At 47.2% G+C, this 22,777-nt stretch overlaps 1 protein-coding gene across 1 annotated transcript; it reads left to right on the top strand.

Annotated features, from left to right (window-relative positions):
- The first annotated feature begins 1 nt into the window (after nt 1).
- nup188 (nucleoporin 188) lies at nt 2–22,628 on the top strand. The gene is made up of 44 exons (XM_036528412.1): nt 2–286; nt 1,139–1,193; nt 1,458–1,531; nt 1,691–1,775; nt 1,867–1,947; nt 2,042–2,086; nt 2,422–2,514; nt 2,716–2,835; nt 3,108–3,319; nt 3,650–3,764; nt 3,948–4,148; nt 4,484–4,573; nt 4,694–4,759; nt 5,160–5,279; nt 5,380–5,506; nt 5,867–6,022; nt 6,244–6,370; nt 6,605–6,692; nt 6,793–6,869; nt 7,054–7,168; nt 7,765–7,885; nt 8,042–8,108; nt 8,205–8,330; nt 8,429–8,562; nt 9,810–9,916; nt 10,121–10,327; nt 10,529–10,698; nt 10,920–10,989; nt 11,114–11,181; nt 11,314–11,509; nt 12,029–12,106; nt 12,194–12,279; nt 12,416–12,561; nt 12,762–12,943; nt 13,324–13,524; nt 13,767–13,859; nt 13,968–14,126; nt 15,513–15,650; nt 17,910–17,984; nt 18,144–18,365; nt 18,849–18,980; nt 19,123–19,196; nt 19,277–19,406; nt 20,903–22,628. Exons 1-44 carry the CDS (start codon nt 261–263, stop codon nt 21,080–21,082), a joined length of 5,235 nt encoding a protein of 1,744 aa, XP_036384305.1. The 5' UTR covers nt 2–260; the 3' UTR covers nt 21,083–22,628.
- The last annotated feature ends 149 nt before the right edge of the window (nt 22,629–22,777 follow it).

Raw genomic sequence — 22,777 nt, 5'->3', positions numbered from 1 at the left:
CTCTGGGAAGTAGCCATATTTACAACAAGCCACGTGATTTATTGAAGCATGTGACAATCACTGCCAATGCTAACGATCGAGTGCCGCTGCCGATTGTCGGGCTATGTATTTTCACAGTGCATATGCGACTGGGTTTACTACCCGAACCAGATATCTCTCAGATTCAGACGAACAATATAATTTCCTCTTCACGGCTTACGTCACTGATTGGTCATATGACGCAGGTGCGCGCGGTGATGGGTCATGTGTAGGGGGAGAAGATGGCGAACTCGGGGACGTGTGGAAGGTATTTCAAAGAAAAAAGCGAATGGTTGTTTTCTTTTGAATAATGTAGTACACACATTTACTTGTGTTGAATATTTGGGTTGCTATTTTCTTGTACAGTTATATGGGAAAGTTTGTACGCGTTCAACTTTTATCCAAAAAGTACACTTTCCCCAAAGTAGCTGGGTAGTTAGTTAGCTAGAAACTAGCTAACGTTAGCTAGTTGCAGCTAGCTAGCTACTTCGGAGGGAAGGCAAGTCTGTGCACCTGACCATTTAGCTCACGTTAGTTTTCCAGAGCAGTCGAGCAAACGAGCTGGCTAGCTACGATTTCTGTGGGTATGTTGAAATGATGCCTGTTCCATTCTGGACGGACAGTAGTTACGGTTTTCAGACAAACACGCCCGAGAAGCAAGTTTGCTAGCTAGCTAACATTAGCCCAACGTGCCTGACTGACAGTCGAACTTGTGCTAGAGTACAGTATAAACGGGAGACGTTAGCTGTTCTTGAACTGACAACATCAGACAGTGAGAAAGCTGCCCGCTGAGCGATGTTTGTTCTCATAAGTAGGTACATGAACGCATAAAGACTGTTTAGCGTATGTAAACTGGCTGCGCAAATATTATGCCACACATGTCACATGTCGCATTACTTGGTAGGCAAGTTAGCCAACTCCTTTGCTGCTCTGTCGCTAGATTGACAGCAATATGTTTACCTACAGTGATCATCTTGGCTAATTTATCTTGATACCTTACGTTACTGTTTGACGAATCCTGTATCTCAGAATCGGCCCGACGGTTTGTTATACTTGAATACTGTGGACCTGCGTGTAAATCAAATCGGAATCTTTCTGATGAGTATTTGTGTTTTTGAAGGAGCAGTAGGGAATTATGGACCATCTTGCTTGGAAGATCCGCCCTGAGGGAACCGGTGCGTATTCAACTAAATAAATTCTGTTGTTTTAATAAAACTACACTGATGCAGCTGTAGAGTTAGGTGATATTCATGTGCATTAAACTTACATGGCCGCTGGTTTTAAAATTTTTGAGAGAAATGTAATTTAGAATACTTGTAATGGTGCATTAATGTAAAAATGCAGAAAAAGTGCATACAGAAATATGTATACGGAATTTGGGGGGTGTGTTGCAGTGAAGTGATATTTGTCTTTTATGTTTTGTTCTTCATTGGATAAAGGCCCAGATCGAAGCAGAGCTGGACAGAAATTGGGAGCGGTTACACTTGGGACTGTGTTACTACAAACCACCCAGGTATGATGAGGGTCAGCATATTCTGCAGAAGAATTTTTGCACTGTTCTAGTGCAATAGTGCCTATCTACTTTCATTTAGAAGATTTGTGTAAGATTAACAGCACAACAACTAGTTCTACTTTGAAAATGTTCGTAATGCAATTGTGCTGTTTGTTATAGTCCATCATCTGCGGAAAAATTGAAGGCTGATAAAGATGTCACCCAGCCAATGAAAGACTTCAGCCTGAAAATCAGTAAACTGCTGGTGAGTGTTTCTGGATGAGTAGCTTGATTTTTAATCAAAGGTAACCATGTTAGTGACATGTCTGAACTTTGCACTTTGCTGTTTCTTTCAGGGCCTTGATGAGCTGCAGAGTGTACAGATATTAGAATGCTACTTACAGGAAGACTACAGAGGGACCCGCAACACTATGAAGGTACAGGGTGCTTTTGCAAAGCCACGCAGGGTTCATCGGGTAGGAACTGAAATGGTTTTGGGATGTGGCAGTATTTGACCTCTTCTCTCCTCAGTCTGTCCTGCAGGATGAGAGGCAGAATCAGGCCCTGTTGTTGAAGGTGGGTGCTGCTGTGTGCCAGGCACATGTGATGCCAGGCACCACCTACAACACTCTTGCCAAGTGCTTCGGCATCAAAGCTATTGTTTTAACCTCAGCCTTCTAAAACTTTCAAGGTTGCCCACATAAGAGGTTTTCATACAAGTGTGTGGTCATTCAGGTTGTATTATTTCCTTTTCCTAAGATATAATTTTGTGCATAATTTGTTCTTAGGTGTTTTGCATGCGACATGAATAAAAACACTGTGCATTGTTTTTACTCTTGTGTGAGGCCACTGACTCTTGTGCGCCTGTTTTTCTCCTGCCCTCCCCGACTGCTCCCTGTCACTCTGTGCAGATTGCCGATTATTACTACGAGGAGCGGATCTGCCTACTACGTTGTGTCCTACTGCTCCTGACGTTCTTCCAAGACGAGAGACATCCATTCAGGGTGCAGTTTTCATGTCTGTCTGGGGATTATAGGGCAGCCCAATACAAGGAGTGTCTCTTGGGAAAAACCCTGTGTAACTAGTCAGACCTTTAACCTCATTCAGATGTTGTGTGTTTCATGTGATGTTACAAAAAATTCTGAAAATCGGCATGTGCAGCCATTGTTTGTCTGCCGTGGTGATGTTTTACATTATCGATTCAGGCAGAATACTCCAACTGTGTGAACAAGCTGGAGAAGGACCTTGTGGCTCAGTACCAGCAGCAGTTTGAGAGCCTGTTCAAAGCTGAGGCACCCACATGGGAGACTCATGGAAACCTCATGGTGAGTTTCAACATCTCCAGCACTTCAGATCCCTCTCCCTGCTTTGTGTGTATAAAACCAAGTCTAAGGCATGACCACTCTATTCTCTGTGTCTCACTCTTGCTGGTGTTGTAGATAGTCTGTAGTCATTTTGAAATGTTGAATGCATTAGATGTCGTTCATTCTGTAAATGACTGTTTAGCTCAGTCTCTGTTGTCCTTCAGGGCTCATAAGCAGTGGATTAAGATTGTCTCTATGACTAATAGTAGAGAATCTCTTGTTTCCCTGTGGAGACGGAGAGACAGGTGTCCCGCTGGTTCCTACAGTGCCTCAGGGAGCAGTCCCTTCTCTTGGAAATCCTGTTCCTGTACTATGCCTACTTCGAGATGGTGCCCACAGACCTGCTCTCCTTCACCAAGATCTTTAAGGAGCAGGGCTTCGGGCACAGGCAGACGAACAGACACCTGGTGGACAAGAGCATGGACACATTGGTGGAGCGCATCGGGTGAGATTCACTGCAGTTCTCGCTCTGCATATCCAGTCCACAAAATGACTGTGTTAAGTTTTCGTAAGGTTTTTCACTGGAACCTTCCTTTGAAGGAAGCACCAAGAATTACTTCAGTGCATTTTTTTATAGGTCCACATTCTGTTGTACAAACAGCAGGGCATGCTTCCCATACCTTCATTTCCGAGCATCTCACTTTACCTGCCCCACTGCCCCCAACCACGGGGGTCAGGTGACATCTTCAGGACAGATCATAGGATATGCTACTTTTCCCTATTTATTTGACTGCGCCTCCTTTATTTTACAATCTCTGCCTCTCCTGTCTTTCAGGTACCTCAGCTCTCTCATCTTGGTAGAGGGAATGGACATTGATTTCCTGCACAAGTGTGCCCTTGAGGACCACACAGAGCAACATCAGTTTTTCAGTGTCCCTGAAATCTGCAAAGTAAGGTCATCTGACTGGTTGACAGCTTATGTGTGAGTGGTAAATGTCATGTATTCAATGGCCTTAAAGGTAGAATAGAGTCACTGCACTGATTATTGACCAAATATTATACCCTTCTACTGGTAATGGTATTTAAAGTCCAATTAGTAATGTAACTGTTAGATACATTTTTGACCTCTGTAGGAGATGGACCAGATTTTGTTGACCTTTGGAGACATCTCACACCACGCCCCGGTTCTGTTGGCCTGGGTTCTGTTGCGGCACACTCTGAACCCAGACGAGTCGAGCCCCGTGGTGCGGCGCATCGGCAACACCACGCTGCAGCTGGGTGTTTTCCAGTACCTGACCCACATGCTCCAGGCTCTAGGCAGCGGTGCTAACAATGTAAGGATACAGTGTAGCATGCTCTCTGCAGGGCATCACCCAAGCTTTCACTGGCTTTCTTTCTCTTATTCCGCATCTGCCTCAGTGTGTATCTTTACTTTGTCCTTTTTTGTCCACTTTTTCTTGCCAGTAAGTTTTAATACACACCACCCCTTTACAGAATGACCTAATGCTGAAGCAGTAATTTTGCTGAAGCAGCCCACCACAGCTAAATGCTGCTGTGATGCCGGCTTAAAGCATGGCACTCTTACAGGGCGCCCCATTTCCAATGCAAAAAAGCCCATATGTGCCTCCTGTCGCTACTGTTAACCCTTTGTGTGACTTCTATCTTTCAGTGCACTGCCAGCACTGCACGGATGTGTATCTATGGCCTCATCTCCTTTGTCATCACCTCGTTTGAAGAGGAAACTCTAGGAAGCCAGCAGGTAAGAGCTCAAGTTAGACAATATGGCAGATATCTGAAATATTTATCTGAAGTTAATTTGTTGGGTGGATTCCTGCTTTGACTATCAGTTGTTTGTAAGGAAGCCCTTTTGTTTCCACAGCACTTGATAAACGTGGCATGTGAGGTCCTTGCAGCTCCCAACCTGGCCGAGCTCTTCTGGGAGACGGTGAGACTCAGATCGATTGTGGGAAATTATGTGGCATACCAGTGTCCTTCTATTTAAATAGAACATTAACAAGATGGCTGCCCTGCCACATGGAGATGAAGATCAGGAACTCATTTTATCTAACAGTTATTGAGTGCTAATAAGGGCTTTCTCAAAGCATTCACCCATCTGAGTTGATGCATTGTTTTGTAGCCTAAGTAAGATTGTCTGGAGTTACATTTTCTCATAGATCACACATTCATTTGGATTTTAGTAGTAATTTTGCCTAAACTAGTGTTTGATTTTGGGAGACCAAGTCTGCACTGGTCCCTGGTGTAGGTTTACAGTAATGTGAAATTATTATTCATTTAACCATACGTTCTGATGGTGTGTTCTTTCCCCTGCTGGATTTTCTCTTTAGAAGCCAAACATGGGTTTGGGGATGATCCTGGACAGCGCAGTGGGGGTGTTTCCTCACAAAACCGGGCCTCTCCTGCAGCTTCTGACTGCACTGCTCTCGGACAAGTCCACCGCCAAGAAGGTGCAGCCCCGCTCCTACAAACACAGACCTTGCCGTTAACCACATCTTCCTGCCTGTCTGAGTAACAGGAAGCATGTGTGTCTGTCTGTCCGTCCACTAGGTTTACAGCTTTCTGGACAAGATGTCCTTTTACACAGAGGTGTACAAACATAAGCCCAATGACATTGTGTCCCGGGAGGATGAGACTCTGTGGAGAAGACAAACCCCCAAACTCCTCTACCCTCTTGGTAAGATGCACGTTAGCATATGCATGTAAGAACGTTGGGCAGACAGTGTCAGATAACGTATCATAAATAGTTCTGATATTTATTGTTTCAGCAGATATGTTTTGACTGCCACGGATCACCATCACTAGCTTGCCATTTTAACTTTTTTTTAACTTTTCATAGTTGGTTGCTCTGCTTTGTGGTTAGTATGACTGTTTTCTCTTTGTTTTTGTGCTGTTGTCTTTTGTAATTGTACATTTTTTATATCTCATTTGTTCTGAGTTCAGTAAAATTGCAGTATTAATGAAAGTAGTGTTGTTGAGTATGTGTAAACTTGCTGGGTTAATGTACGTGTTGTTACGGATTGTGTTTTCTCCCCAGGTGTTGGCCAGACCAACCTGCGCATGCCTCAGGGGTGTCTGGGGCAGGTTGTCCTAGGGGACCAGGGCTACATGGTGCGCTGGGATTACTCCTACAGCTCCTGGACGCTCTTCACCTGCGAGATCGAAATGCTGCTGCATGTGGTGTCTACTGCAGGTGAGCCAAGCCACCCAGCAGTAGCAGTAACCGCTCTCTGCTGTACTCTGCTGCTGTGAGGTTTGTCCGTACATGTGAAATGGCAAATCACACTGGTATGACCATGCGCTTGAAAGGGTTAAAGAGGATCTGAGATCCTGGCTTTAATTGGGTATCACTCTTCCACATACACAATGAGGTAGCATCCTATCGCCGGACTGCTGTGTTGTCATTCCTGCCAGATGTGATCGTGCACTGCGAAAGGGTGAAGCCCATCCTAGACTTGGTGCACAAGGTGATCAGCACCGACTGGACTGTGTCCGACTGCCTGCTCCCCATCACCTCCCGCATCTACATGCTGCTGCAGAGGTGAGGCTGTGAGTTCAGATCCCAAGATACTGTACACTGGTGTAGCCTAGCATGTTCCTCACTTACAGATGTGTGGATGAGCATCACGGTGAGTGCTGAAATGTATGTCAATCTAGATGAGGACTGTTTCACACTGAATGAGTAATGTGTGCAGCTCAGACAGGTCAGTGGTCTTGGTTCTGAGCTCTCCCAGCACATGACCTCCATGTTGATTCTGTGCCGCCTCCTGCGTAGGCTGACGTCAGTGATTAACCCGCCCGTGGACGTGATTGCATCCTGTGTGAACTGCCTGACAGTGCTAGCTGCAAGGATGCCTGGGAAGGTATGAGGAAGGGGACGGGTTCAGTCAAGAGAAACGAGGCAAGTTGTCCCACTCCAGTCACATTATGAGTATATGTGTCCTCTTTTTTTACCCCTCGTAGGTTTGGTCAAGCTTGCACCACACTGGCTTCCTTCCTTTCGCCTCCACCCCCCTAACCAACATGGCACAGTCCATCAGGTGAGTCTGCATCAACTGACTGGCCTGATCCTCTTTTTCAGTATGGGAAGGACACACATAGACTTGCTTAAAAACCACGTGGGCTGTGTGTTAGTTTTGGAAAATGAACTTAAACCTTTGGCAATTTAGAGACGTATTCATGCTGTTACTACATCTTGTTTTTACCCTTTTGGTGTCTCTCAAGTGCTGAGGGCATGAAGGCAGGTAACTATGGCAACCTCCTGGTTCTGATTGAGCAGCCAAGGGGCGAGTACGCTGTGACTGTTGCTTTCCTGCGGCTCATCACCACCCTTGTCAAGGTAACAACATTAGGCATTCTCAGTTAAACACTGCCGCTTTAGGTTAGCCTCTTATATGCTTAGTGTGCATTATATATTAGCTCTGAATAGTGATATAGTTTTCATAGTCATTTTGCAACATAAATTGTATGAAAGCAATTCTAGGGATGCATATATCAGTTTTCAGAATGCATTTCAGTTAGATTTAAATTTCAACTTATTATCGATATCAAAGTCAAAGTCAACTGTATTGTCAATTCTCCAATATGCACAGCACATACGGAGGATTGAAATTGCGTTTCTCTCAGGCCCACGGTGACAATACAACAGTTCGACATAACACAATGACGACACTGAGAGACAAGAACAAGAATTTTCACAGAAAACAAGCTACAAATTACACATATTTACAGCAAGGGCATCCAGGCACATTGTAGGTTTGTAAATATGTAGAATAAATATAAAAAATATAAATATAACTACATATTCCACAGGAATACGATGTAGACTGTTTTTATAAGTAAAGTGACTGTGCAAATCTGTGTGAGTTTGTGTGTGATGATTAATGTTGGGAGTATGCATGATGTTGCATGATGTATGCATGTGTTCCCCCTCAGGGTCAGCTGGGAAGCACCCAAAACAAAGGCCTGATCCCCTGTGTTCTGCTGGTGCTGAAGGAGATGCTACCCACATACCACAAGTGGCGTTACAACACCTATGGAGTGAGGGAGAGGATAGGTACGCTGGGATAGCCGTAGGTCTGCGCCACTTATTTTCAGTCTATCATTTACTGTTTCAGTATGGAGTAAGCAAGAGCTAGCAACCACAGTGTAACAGGTTCTTCATTATGTGCTGAAGTCACCGGTTATCCCTCCCTCTGTTCCCTGTGTCCAGGCTGCCTGATCCTGGAGCTGATCCATGCCATTCTGAACCTGAGTCCTGAGGGAGAGTCGCAGGGCAGGTACAGCTGGAGCACACTGTGTGGCATTGCATTCAGTGCCTGGTCCCATTACAGCTCTGCTCTTGTAACTCCTCACTGATTTTTCCACCTGCACAGCACCCCCAGTCTCCAGTCCCTCTGCATCTACAGCCTGGCCAACACAGATGCTGGCCAGGCCATCGTCAACATCATGGGCATTGGGGTGGACACCATCGACATGGTCCTGGCAGCCCAGCCGAGCAGGCAAGCACCGTTCTGGAGCATGGCAGAGGGTGGAGTGGAAGGAGTTGGGTGGTGGTGGTGCGTTGTTCGTGTGACTAAGTGTGTTGTATTGTCTGCAGCGGTGGGTCTGAGGGTCCAGGGCAGATTCTCATCCAGACGGTGAAGCTGGCCTTCTCCGTCACAAACAACGTGATCCGGCTCAAGCCCCCATCCGACGTAGTGTCTCCGCTGGAGCAGGCACTGACACAGCATGGTGAGGCTGGCGCCCCCTGGTGGACAAGCTGTGTGTTTCTCAGCTCCACATTTCAGAATAGAACCATTAATCTCAGTGGAACAATGCTGCAGAGCTTTACTATGCTACATGCTTTGCTATGCGGTATTAAATTGATGAGATTCCTGCAGTGTGTGATAATACTCAAAGTAGGGCTGGGTGATTAATTGAATTTTATTTTCAATTACGATTTTGGCTTCCAATGATTATGAAAACAAGATAATCGAGAAGATGATTATTGTGCTACATTATTTATTTTATTCAAATGTGTGTGTGTGTACATGTACATGTTCAAATGGATCAATATAGCTTTGAATTAGGGCTGCAGTGAATTTTCTTGAACTTGAAATATAATTCAACTGAAAGTTCAAGAAAATCCACTGTTAAAAGTTTTTTTTTTTTTTTTTTTTTTTTTTTTTTTTTTTTTTATAACCCTTTCACGCATACGGTCACACTGTTGTGATTTGCCGTTTAGCGAGTATGCTAAAACTGGTGTGATTAGAGAACTAGATTGGGGAAAATTCTACCCAATTTTAGCTTTGAGGAAAGAGCGATTTAGCGTTAAAAAATATAGCAAATGATAACTGAAACTATGAGAAGCTTAATAACACTAATGAAAACATAACGAACCATGTAACGTAACGCGCACACTACATAGTATAAAAAATAAGTTGCATGTGAAAGGGCTAAAAGTTCAATAAATGCATGATGTTTCCAAAGTCAATGAGTAATCGTGCTAAATAATTGTGGTCTCAATATTGACCAAAATAATTGTGATTATGATTTTTGCCATAATCGAGCAGCCCTAATTCAAAGCTATATTGTAATCCATTTGATCCCATTCTGCCCTGGCACATGCAAAATAGCACAGCTTCTGTGTGTGGAAAGAAGCATGCAAAGACAGCATGCATTACATACTTTTATTTTAACATCAGTTACAACAGTATGAGTTGCTGGTGACAGTTTTAGTCTTCCAGCATGATGCGATGCATGTTTTTAAAGAGAAGGCATTCATTACAGTAGGCTCACCCTTTGCAACCGCTAGAATAAAAACACAGCTAGTGTGATTTCTTTTGCTCCCATAAACCTTTAACAATTGAAACATTCTTGGACTTTTATACACTTATACTGATTTACACTGTGATTTTAAAGGTGCAATGATGTTCCAGATTGTGTTTGATCTGCTCATAGTATGCAGGCCCACACCTGATGTGGTTTGGAATTTTCAGGTGGCCATGGCAACAACCTCATTGCGGTGCTGGCGAAGTACATCTACCATAAGCATGACCCAGCGCTGCCACGCCTCGCCATACAGCTTCTTAAGCGCCTGGCCACGGTAACTGACCTAACCTGACCTAACCTGACATCCTACTGTCCTGATTTTAAACTAAGCTAGTAGGGGTATTTCTCAGATGCTGTTTTTCCCGTGCTTTGAACTGTCCCAGTCACAGTAAGCAGAAAGCCATTTTCATGAATGGGAAACATATTGTTAACATTTGGACAGATGATGCTGTCTTTAATGATCCACGCTGGTTTCCAGGTGGCCCCCATGTCAGTGTACGCGTGCTTGGGCAGTGATGCGGCCGCAATCAGAGATGCCTTCCTGATTCGGCTGCAGAGCAAGACTGAGGACGTCAGGATCAAGGTCATGACACTGGAGTTCCTGACAGTCGCCGTGGAAACGCAGCCTGGTTTGATTGAGCTCTTTCTCAATCTTGAAGTGAAGGACGGGTCTGAGGGGTCAAAGGTTAGCTCCCTTAGTCTTTCAGTGAATGACTTAGTTGCACTTTACAGTGGAGTGTGAAGTAAATCTCTGTGTCAGCCTGGTTTGTGGATGTTTGCGGCCACACTGGTGTGAGTGTGTTATGAGTGTATATGAGCTTGACCGTGGTGTGTATGTGGCATTTGTGTGCTGCGTGGTAATGCCCTTACCCTGCTGTGTATGCAGGAGTTCCTGCTGGGGGAGTGGAGCTGTCTGCAGGTGGTGCTGGACCTAATCGACTGCAGGCAACAGGGGAAGTACTGGTGCCCCCCTCTTCTGCACCGAGCTGCTCTGGCCTTCCTCCATGCCCTGTGGCAGGACCGACGGGAGAGCGCCATCTCAGTGCTGCGAACCAAGTGAGTGCCACGCCCTGCCCAGGCCCCACTCATGTCACTGTTCATCTACACCAGGAATCACAGGCTTGATAACACCTCAGGGGATGCGTCCTGGTGCAGGGGTTACCCAGAACCTAACCTGTAAGGAGGAATGGATTTTGAGGTGTAGCTAATTATTCTGCACTGTGACTGCTGCTTAAATCTTAAAACTTTTAAAATGTATAAGTGTTCCTCCTGCACAGAGAGAAATTTTGGGAGAATCTTACAACGACCCTCTTCGGAACTCTTCCATCCCCCTCTGACATAACAGAGGTAGGAGCTTTGCCCCAAGACTTCATGTTCTGGTCCTGTGGGTGTTGACGTTGCTACTGAAAGAAGGATATGGTTTTCTCACTCCCACCACACTGACCTATAATTCTTATATCTGAATTTCCAGCCTTGCATTCTTGAAACATGTGCCTTCGTCATGAAAATCATTGGCCTTGAAATTTACTACGTTGTCAGGTAATTTCATTCATCCATCAATGTATTGAAACTTAAAGCACTGTTGCCTCTAGTTAACAATTCTGTGACTTGTGTGTGTGTTATAAAAACACATTCATTTCATTGCCAGTGCTTTTACCTGTCTGTCTTTAGCGGTTCCCTAGAACAGTCTCTGAAGGACACCCTGAAGAAGCTGTCCACTGGGAAGCGCTATGAGTACTGGTCCCAGTATGTGAAGTCACTGGTGTGCCACATGGCTGAGACCGAGGAGGACGGCATTCGCTCCTTCTCCGAGTGTCAGATGCTCATATCTGCATGGAGGATGCTGCTGATCCTCTCCACCAGCCATGTGAGTCACTTCCTGTGTGCTCTGATGTCGCTTACTTTTTGTGGTATGCCCAAAGGCCCCATGATCAAGAGACAAAACTTGAAACCTAATTATGCGTGTGTGTGCTGTGACTCCATAAGGCCTGCACAGATATGGTATATGGTAGGTTCCACACAGTTTGATACTGTAGCATACTGGTAAGGAGCAGGGCTTGTAACGAAAAGGTTGCTGGTTCCATTCCCCACTGGGGCACTGCTGCTGTACCCATGGGCAAGGTACTTAACCTACAATTGCCTCAGTAAATATCCAGCTGTATAAATGCATAATATGTAAAAACTGAAACTTGTGTAAGTCATTGTGGATAAGAGTGTCTGCTAAATGACTGTAATGTAATTTAATGTGATGACACAGGTCACAATATGGAAATACACCAGTGGATTCTCCCTTGGCCACAGTGCTGAAACAGTACCCCAGTGTCACCTCCTGCAGCAAGCTTGGTCAGACTCTGATTGGTCTATGCATTTGTTTTCTCCTGCCCAGTCTGATGTGATGCAGCTGACTGATGACTCGACCCGTCTGAAGCTCTTCATGGATGTGCTGGATGGGACTAAGGCTGCTGTGAGTTGTAGTTACCATTCTGACGTGTAGGGGGAGGAATGACCTGTCCCTTAGTCTTCCTTACCTCTGTTCTGCCCCTGTCTGCAGCTGATGGTGCCCATGTCAGTGCCCTGTCTGCGCCTGGGCTCCATGATGGCTACGCTGCTGCTGATCCTGCTCAAACACTGGAAGAGGTTGGTGTTTTAATGTCGCCGTGTGGAAGGGTGGGCTGTGATGACTGTTATTGAGGTACCTGGCTTCAGCATTGTGAAGGTACCATGTGTCCCTCTGTGTTGAAGGCTATATTGTTCCTCTCTTCCTCTTCCTCAGTGTGGTGGCGTCAGCCCCGGATGTGCTGCCCCCTCTTTCCCTGATCCTGGAGAACATCCTGCAGGCAGACCAGCAGCTGATAGAGAGGACCAAGGCCAAAGTGTTCTCTGCACTCATCTCCGTCCTGCAGATCCAGGGCCTCAGCAGTGAGTGTGTGTGTGTGTGTGTGTGTGTGTGTGAGACTCTATTTCACTCATTACTGATCAGGCTTAAGGATCACACAGCAATGGCTGTGTGTGTGGTTGTGTGTATGTGTGCATGCGCGTGCATATACGTGCGTGTGTTCGTGTGTATGTGTGTGCATGTGGTGTATGTAGTGTAACCATGCTGTGCTAATGATTGTCAGGTGGGGAGATTTCTCAGCTGCCTCAGCTCCTGCTGTGCGTGTGTGAGACAGTGCAGGATGAGGCTCTGGCCTTGATGGACAGCACACGCCACACCGCTCTGATTGGGGACATCCCCGAGGACAAAGACAGCATGGAGACGGACTCTACTCCCCGGAACCTGCATCAGGACCAGAGAGATGGGGTGAGCAGCTTGCAAGGGGCCATCGGCTTGCTGTGCCTGTATGACCAGACCAGCTAAAGGAGTGTTCTCTCACATCAGACTCCCTTAGTTTCAACACTTCATGATGTTGTTTTTGTGGTAGTTCTTGGCTGGACCATTAAAGCTGATAAAACCTTGAAGGCATTCTGTGAGGAAGCATATTGTGGAATATGTCAGGGTTTAGGCTCTCAAACAGCAGGGATACCTCTGCAAGACGACAGGTATTTGCAGAATGGTATGTGCGTGCGTGTGTGTATTTGTGTGTAGGTATTTACATGGCTGATTGTGCTCTTTGCTATTTTCCTCAGGTATATATGGGTATATTTGCAGCTGTTGAGATCTCTCCCCCTCTCTCCCCACAGGTGTGCGTGCTGGCTCTGCACCTGGCAAAGGAGCTGTGCCGGGTGGACGAGGACGGGGAGCACTGGCCGCTGGTGATGCGCAAGCTGCCGGTGCTGCCCTCGGTGCTGAGTGCCCTGGAGCTGAGCCTGCGCGTCAAACAGAACCTGTACTTCACTGAGGCTGCACTGCATCTGCTGCTCACCTTGGCACGCACACCACAGGTGGAGACACACCCCCCTGCGTGTCAGACATGAACCCAGAGACTGGAGGAAATGGCACTGCTACTTAAATATACTCAGAACAGACTCAGGTTTAGAAGAGGATGGGCCCTTGTTGACACTCATTGGCGCTGAGTGCTTAGTAGGCAGTACTGTTAGGACATGGTAAAGGATGTGGTAGATGAATATGGTGCATTCCAGGGCTAATGCTCTGTGTGAAGTGTCTGATGGGTGTGTCTCTGCAGGGGGCAGCGACAGTGGCGGGCGCTGGTGTGATTCAGAGCATCTGCCTTCCCCTGTTAAGTGTGTATGAGATCACTACCAATGGAACCTCTCAGGTGAGCGTTGGAGGGCCGCTTCAACATGGCTCTCTGGAGGCAGAGGCTGTGACCTTACGGAGCACACTGTCCCTGTGTAACGCCAGCCTCCTCCCTCCTCCCCTGCAGATCTCGGGCTTCTCGCGTAAGTCCCAGGACACTCCCTCCTGGCCAGGAGTGTACCGGCTCTGTATGTCCCTGATGGAGAGCCTGCTGAAGACGCTGCGCTACAACTTTGTGAATGAGGCACTGGATTTTGTGGGAGTCCACCAAGAGCGCATCCTGCAGGTCAGCATGACCCTGACTCACTGTCTTCTCCAGTGGCTGACTGCAGTGCGAGAGTGTTCGTGACCCTGACTCTCTCTTTCTCTCCTCCGCTTGTCTGAACGCGGTGCGGACAGTGTGAGAGTGTGTGACCCTGACTCTCTCTCTCCTCCGCTGTCTGAACGCGGTGCGGACAGTGCGAGAGTGTGTGTGACCCTGACTCTCTCTCTCTCTCCTCCGCTTGTCTGAACGCGGTGTGGACAGTGCAAGAGTGTGTGTGACCCTGACTCTCTCTCTCCTCCAGTGTCTAAACGCGGTGCGGACAGTGCGAGAGTGTGTGTGACCCTGACTCTCTCTCTCCTCCGCTGTCCGAACGCGGTGCGGACAGTGCGAGAGTGTTCGTGACCCTGACTCTCTCCTCCGCTGTCTGAACGCGGTGCGGACAGTGCGAGAGTGTTCGTGACCCTGACTCTCTCTCTCTCCTCCGCTGTCCGAACGCGGTGCGGACAGTGAGAGAGTGTTCGTGACCCTGACTCTCTCTCTCTCCTCCGCTGTCTGAACGCGGTGCGGACAGTGCGAGAGTGTTCGTGACCCTGACTCTCTCTCTCCTCCAGTGTCTGAACGCGGTGCGGACAGTGTGAGAGTGTTCATGACCCTGACTCTCTCTCCTCCGCTGTCTGAACGCGGTGTGGACAGTGCGAGAGTGTTCGTGACCCTGACTCTCTCTCTCTCCTCCGCTGTCTGAACGCGGTGCGGACAGTGTGAGAGTGTTCATGACCCTGACTCTCTCTCCTCCGCTGTCTGAACACGGTGTGGACAGTGCGAGAGTGTTCGTGACCCTGACTCTCTCCTCCGCTGTCTGAACACGGTGTGGACAGTGCGAGAGTGTTCGTGACCCTGACTCTCTCCTCCGCTGTCTGAACGCGGTGCGGACAGTGCGAGAGTGTTCGTGACCCTGACTCTCTCTCTCCTCCGCTGTCTGAACGCGGTGCGGACAGTGTGAGAGTGTGTGTGACCCTGACTCTCTCTCTCCTCCAGTGTCTAAACGCGGTGTGGACAGTGCGAGAGTGTTCGTGACCCTGACTCTCTCTCTCCTCCGCTGTCTGAACGCGGTGCGGACAGTGTGAGAGTGTGTGTGACCCTGACTCTCTCTCTCCTCCGCTGTCTGAACGCGGTGCGGACAGTGTGAGAGTGTGTGTGACCCTGACTCTCTCTCTCCTCCGCTGTCTGAACGCGGTGTGGACAGTGTGAGAGTGTGTGTGACCCTGACTCTCTCTCTCCTCCGCTGTCTGAACGCGGTGCGGACAGTGCGAGAGTGTTCGTGACCCTGACTCTCTCTCTCCTCCGCTGTCTGAACGCGGTGCGGACAGTGCGAGAGTGTTCGTGACCCTGACTCTCTCTCTCCTCCAGTGTCTCAATGCGGTGCGGACAGTGCAAAGTCTGGCCTGTCTGGATGAAGCGGACCACACGGTGGGCTTTTTGCTGCAGCTCTCCAGCTTCTGTAAGGAGTGGCAGTTCCATCTGCCGCAGCTCCTGCGTGATGTACAGGTGAGAGAGCCATCAAAGAGGTCAATCAAACATAACAGCAGGGGCTGTAACAAATGATTTAAAAGACTAAGGCTAACTGCTGCAGCCCAACCACACCAAAGGAAAACAAAACACCAGGTGGGTAACAACAGGATTTACAGTTAAATGATCAAAGGGAGCATTTCATCAAAATGTGTGGTCGGTGGTCTGCAGAGCCATGTAATATCTCTGTTGCAACATACATGTGGGCAGTGTTTTAATAAAGGGATAGTTTTCCTATTGGACAGGGTGCTTTAATGACACAAGTGACAACCTACTAGCCAAGAAAGCCTATGGAATAAAATGGAAACGACCAATGTAATTTTTAAATCAGCCTACAGGTATTGTTTTCGATGCATGCAGTTTATTTGATGCTAACCAGGTGAGCTTGCACCTGGATATGCAAGACAAATTCTCCTCGAGGCTAGTAAAGATGTATTCTATCGAAACATCTAGAGTCTGTTCCCATGGGGCCATAATTGCACCTGAGTTTTTATGTGTTCCTGGAAATGGTTGGGACTTTGAAAGTTCTTTCATTGCCAAAATTTTGTTTAACAACGTGCTGTTTCAGAATAGGGGAAACAACATCTAGGTGTTCTACCCTGTTAGTATCAAATAAACTGCATTCATCCACAAACCTGGAAACTGGTTTTGCTGTAATTTGAATTAACCTGTTATTTTTGTTTTATCATAATTGTTCAGACTTTCTTGGCCAGAGGTTTTCACTAAAGGCACTTCACACTTAAACAGGCAGTTACAGACAAGCTTATTTACTTTGTAAGAATTACTGTAAATTCAAACATTTCTGTGATGATTTTGGGAATGTGCATATACACTATATGGACAAAAGTATTCAGGCGCCTGACCCCACCAACATGGACTGTAATGACATTGTATACAAATACATATACTTTAATATGGAGTTGGTCCCCCTTTGCAGCTATAACGGCTTCCACTCTTCTTGGAAGGCTTTCCACAAGATTTTGGAGAGTTTCTGTGGGAATTTGTGCCCATTCATTCTGTAGAGCATTTATGAGGTCAGGCACTGACGTTCCAGTTCATCCCAAAGGTGCTCGATGGGGTTGAGGTCAGGGCTCTGTGCGGGCCAGTCAAGTTCTTCCACACCAAACTCATAAAACCATGTCTTTATATATCCTCGCTTCGTGCACTGGGGCACAGTCATGTTGGAATAGAAAAGGGCCTTCCCCAAACTGTTGCTACAAAGTTGGAAGCATAGCATTGTCCAAAATCTTAATGCTTCAGCATACCTTCACTGGAGATAAGGGACCTAGCCCAAACCCTGAAAAACAGCCCCATACCATTATCCCTCCTCCACCAAACTTCACAGTTGGCACAATGCAGTCAGGCAGGTAACATTCTCCCGGCATCCGCCAAACCCAGACTCGCCCATCTGACTGCCAAACAGAAAAGCATGATTCGTCACTCCACAGAACACGTTTCCACTGCTCCACAGTCCAGTGTCGGTGTGCTTTACACCACTCCATCCGACGCTTGGCATTGGACTTGGTGATGTGAGGCTTGCATGCAGCTGCTCAGCCATGGAAACCCATTCCATGAAGCTCCCGCCGCACAGTTTTTGCGCTTACATTAATGCCAGTGGAAGTTTGGAACTCTTCAGCTATGGAATCAGCACAGCATTGGCGACTTTTACGCACCATGCGCCTTAGCAGTCGTCAACCCCGCTCTGTGATTTTACGTGGTCTTCCGCTTCGTGGCTGTTGTTCCTAAACGCTTCCACTTTGTAATGTCACAGTTGACCGTGGAATATCCAGCAGGGGTGAAATTTCACGAACCGTCTTATTGCAAAGGTGGCATCCTATCACAGTACCATGCTTGAAGTCACTGAGCTCTTCAGAACGACCCATTTTGCATCACAAATGTTTGCAAATGGAGACTGCATGGCTAGGTGCTTGATTTTATACACCTGTGGCAACAGGTCTGATTGAAACACCTGAATTCAATAATTAACAGGTGTGGCCAAATACTTTTGTCCATATAGAGTATCTGTCTGTGGCTTCATGCCTGCTGTCTGCTTATGTCTTGCTAGTGACTTTTACTGAAATGTCTCATGATGAAATCGTAGCCCCAATTATCCATCATTATCCGCCATCACATGACCCCTTGTCAGTCATCACCTGATACTGATTAGGTGCACTTTCTCTTACTCTTCCCTGAAAGCTGCCCTCCTAAATGCCTTTGTCTCCCGTGTGCTTGTGGCAGGTGAATTTATGTTATCTGTGCCAGACATGCACATATCTTCTACACAGTAAGAAGATGCTCCATCACTATCTCCAGGTAAGGCACCTGTTCGTGTGTTTCTGTAGACCATACCTTCATGCTGGTTCAGTCGGTGTACAGAGAAAAATACAGATCTGGTCACCTCATCAATACACTTGCCATATGCTGTTTGGTTACGATTGATAAAGCAAAGGCGCCGCCTTCCCTGTTGTCCAGACAAAGAATGGTGAGGCCTTGCCCCAGGGGCCCCTTCCCCGGGCCCAGCGGGGGCCTCAGACCCCTTCGAAGCAGCCTGCGGGGGCCGGGGCTGGGGAGCGCGAGGAAGTAGAGCAGAAGGCCCTGCTGGCAGTGCAGTGCAGCCTACTGAAGATCCTGAGCAAGACCCTCGCCACCCTGCAGCACTTCACCCCTGACTGTTGCCAGATACTGCTGGATCAGGTGATCAGTGGCTGTGCCACAGTATATTCTCTGACTGAAAACGGTCAATGAGTATCTTAAATAATAATATCCAAAGAAACTCCTTGGAAGGCTTAATTTAGAAGAGAAGATAGAAGAATATAGCAAGCAGAGAGAATAGCACACAGTTCAAACCTGTTCACCTTTGTTCACCTCAGCCTTCTCCCTCACTCCATAAGTATGTGTGAAATAGATGGAGTGGATGCAGAGCACTGAGGAGGCTGGAGGATCTCTGGAGCTCACAGAAGGTTTTGAAAGGGAATAAATGTGAATTAGCACTGTTCATTGGCCAGAGGTTCCTGCAAGAATGACAAGCAATTGGAAATTTAGTGAATAATAACCACCAATAAAACTAACAAAAACTAGATTTTACCTCAAGAAATGAGTTGGTGTGAAATAGCGGAGCATTGTATATGAAGATGCTATGTTCTCATTGGTCTGTTGCATTCCCCTTGTGTTGGGCAGTCCATGGACCTGGCGGAGTACCATACCCTGTTTGTGCTGAGCTTCACAACCCCTGCCTTTGAGTCTGACGTTGCCCCCTCGTTCGGAACCCTGCTAGCCACAATCAACGTGGCTCTGAGCATGCTGGGAGAGGTGAGATGAGGACAGCTGGTACCAGCAAAAGTCTTTAATGCTCTAAGCATCACAGTATTTATTGGAAACTGATGGGAAGGTGGGGTTACATATACATGGATTCACAAAGAGTTCCAGAACTCATATTTTCCCTTTTTTACAGGTTGACAAAAAGAAGGAGCCCGCCTCCCTGAGTGTGGGGTCTCTGGCTTCCTCTGAGGAAATTCAAGCTCTCAAGTGAGAAGAACGTAGAATTGCTGCTTCGTCTGGTAGGCAGAGGGCCCTCAGACGACTAAAGCTGGTGTTTCTTCCGTCAGGTCACTGCTGATATTCACCATGGAGAACTGCTTCTACGTGCTGATCTCACAGGCTGTGCGCTACCTGAAGGACCCCACTGTGCACCTAAGAGACAAACAGAGGATGAAGCAGGAGCTGAGCTCAGAGCTGGTGGGTCCTCTTTAACAGCACACAATGCCACCATCAAGGAATATGTCCTACATGTGTTTTTAAGCATTAGCTGGGTAATGTTATTAGTGTGGAGATAGTGGGTAGATTAAAATGGTGATTAAGTTATGCAAACCAAGTACACACTTGTGATGTCTGCACATGTTCCAGTATGGATGGTAGTGTCCTATTTGTACAATTTTTTTCATGCAACTTTATCCAATTGTAGAGCGTATCTAATAAAGCTGTGGATGTGAGCATCTTCTAAATGAAGACAATGTCAGTGGTGGTGTAGCGAAGGGCAAGAGCAGTCGCCCCGCCCAGCCTTGAACCCGGGTCTACGGGGTACCAAACATGCAACTTTGACCACGACACCAAAGAGCCAGGCTCGTTGGTATGGCAGTCAGAGCGCATACTCAACCGTAGTGATGGCACTCCGTCACACTGCCCTCCCCTTCGGGAAGCACGCCCATGCGCTTCACGCACCATGGCGTCCCTCACGCATTCTCTTGCCATACTTCTCCCATCCCAGGGTGCCCCACTCACCAGTGCTTCACCCATCTCTGGGGTCCCTCACACCGTGCTTCACCCATCTCTAGGGTCCTTCACACCGGGGTCAACCTAATCTGGGGGTCCCTCATACAGCTCACACAACGGGCACGCCTCCGATGGCCTTGCGGCAAGCCATCCCACTTCTGACACCATTTGTAGCGAAGGGCGAGAGCAGTCGCCCTGCCCGGCCTTGAACCCGGGTCTACGGGGTACCAAACATGCAACTTTGACCGCGACGCCAAAGAGCCAGGCTGTTGGTGGTGTCAGAAGTGGGATGGCTTGCCGCAAGGCCATCGGAGGCGTGCCCGGTGTGTGAGCTGTATGAGGGACCCCCAGGTTAGGTTGACCCCGGTGTGAAGGACCCTAGAGATGGGTGAAGCACGGTGTGAGGGACCCCAGAGATGGGTGAAGCACTGGTGAGTGGGGCACCCTGGGATGGGAGAAGTATGGCAAGAGAATGCGTGAGGGACGCCATGGTGCGTGAAGCGCATGGGCGCGCTTCCCGAAGGGGAGGGCAGTGTGACGGAGTGCCATCACTACGGTTGAGTATGCGCTCTGACTGCCATACCAACGAGCCTGGCTCTTTGGTGTCGTGGTCAAAGTTGCATGTTTGGTACCCCGTAGACCCGGGTTCAAGGCTGGGCGGGGTGACTGCTCTTGCCCTTCGCTACAGGTGGATATTTGAAAGGCTTTAGTTTAACTGAAGCATTCTCATAATAATGTAGATATTGCATTTCCCTTATGTGTGGAGTCATGTCCTAGTGAGTTTTATGCTGTTTGGGTAAATGCACCTTGTATTTGTCCATTGGTAGTTGCTCTGCTAGTTTCACAGTGACACAGTATAAATCTAAGATGTGTGATGAGTCAGGTTTTGGGAACAGGTTGGCTCATGTGTGAACAGCTGGATATGGCTTCACTGTGTGATGTTTCTCTCTCTCCTCCCCCAGAGCACGCTCCTATCCAGCCTGTCCCGTTACTTTCGCCGTGGGTCCCCTTCTTCCCCAGCCAGTGGCCTGCTCCCCTCCCCCCAGGGCAAGCCCTCCACCCCGGGGTCCAAGGTGGGGCCCGAGGGCCAGGAGCCCTTCATTCAGCTGGTGCAGGCCTTTGTCCGTCATGTCCAGAGGTAGAGGAGGGTGCCTGTACCGTAGCTCCTTTCCGCTGTGTGATCCTCAGGAACTAAGGATTTCTGGGCAGTCCCACAGGGTCACCTATTCTGCACAAACTCCACAGTTATGGGGCCCCCTGCTGGGTTTGAGACAGCGCTTTAAACGCGATGTGGCTCACAATGGTCTGGGATGAGATAACGGAGTCATTCACACCAGCATCAGTGACTAACAGCATCCCACACTTCTGCTGTACACAGGCAGAACCAAGCATCACGACACTTCAGGACAACAGTGGAACAGAGCCGAAAGACAGATCCGTTATCTATAATTAACACGCTCTTGGATTTATCATATGACACAGTATTTGGACGGCCATCAGATGTTCCGAATGCTTCTGTGGGTTGACTGAAAACATCCCCTTATAGTGCCATTTTTAAAGCTGGTACTGTTTTAGTCCTCAACAGCCAAACAGAGGAGCGGAATGTCCAAGACAATGTGCAGTGGTTTAAAGGTTATATTCACCCATGATTTCCTTTCTACAGAAGAATGAGATCAGATATGGTTACTGCCACCATTACTTGATGTAACGCAATAGCCTGTAAGTATGTGGACCTTTCTAATGGGGAAAAACATTTGTTAGAGGGGTGTTTTGGTGACTGACATGTAAGATGGAATAGGGAATGATGCAAAAACCAAATGTAGCCACCTTAGTGTGGTACCTACAGCAGACTTTGGGGGGTGGCCTTCTAATCAGAGCTCCGAATGTGCTGGCCTTGCTACAAAGCAGATAACTACTTAACAGCCTAAAATTTACAGGCCAAAATTCCTTTGTGTTCTGATTAAGCCAGCCGCTAGCTATATTGCCAGGACATATTTTTGTATAAATATAACTTATTCTAGACTTAGGAAGTGTATGAGGAGCAAGTATCTGAATGTCTTTACAAGACTATTTCATTCTCAGGGCTTCTGTTACTGTAGGTTTTGTATGTGATAATCTTGAAGGAAATTTCTAAGAACCTGAAGGGAACAACTAGAAATAAGGTGCCTAGCATGGTGCTCCCACCCTCACTTTCACCTGCTGTCAGTCCTCAATGCACTTCAATGGTGACATCACACCTGTCTTACAGTACTGTGCCGATGGGTAGACTAGTCCTAACCACATGTGCGTTTATTACCCATGGATAAGTAGACATTTATGTGTAGCTTGATGTAAACAATTTAAACCTGCATGTTCATTATACATAATTAAGTTTGCTTAGGGAATGCTTTAATTGGGTCTCATTAGAGGATTAGACTTTTTTTCTGCTACATTGACATTTGTAGTGCTTTGGCCCAAGGGTTGTTGTCTCTGTTCTGCACATCTGCATTTTTTTAACCATCCTTTTTTAAACCATACTATAATGAGCTTTGTTGTGCAGTGACGCTTTTGCTTGTTAACGTCTATATGCTCTAATGTGCTGTAAACAAAAAAAGGCATTTCCATGAGGAATTTGACAATGAACTGCCAATATTTGTATGTTAAAACTATTTTTGTCTTATTTGTTTATACAATAAAACTTTTGTAGACCTGGTGCTTATATATAAATGCAATTTATATATTGCAATGGAGGACACTGAAAAATTCTCAAACATCTGAGGTAAAGAACCTCTGCTGAAGCAAAGTTCTCAAAGATTTTAAGTCATCTATCCAGGTTTAGTGCATTACAATAGTATGGT

This window comes from Megalops cyprinoides, chromosome 5, assembly GCF_013368585.1.
Source record: "Megalops cyprinoides isolate fMegCyp1 chromosome 5, fMegCyp1.pri, whole genome shotgun sequence".
NCBI lineage: Eukaryota > Metazoa > Chordata > Actinopteri > Elopiformes > Megalopidae > Megalops > Megalops cyprinoides.
The sequence above is the reverse complement of the archived record's forward strand: the minus strand, read 5'-3'. Positions and strand labels throughout refer to the sequence as shown.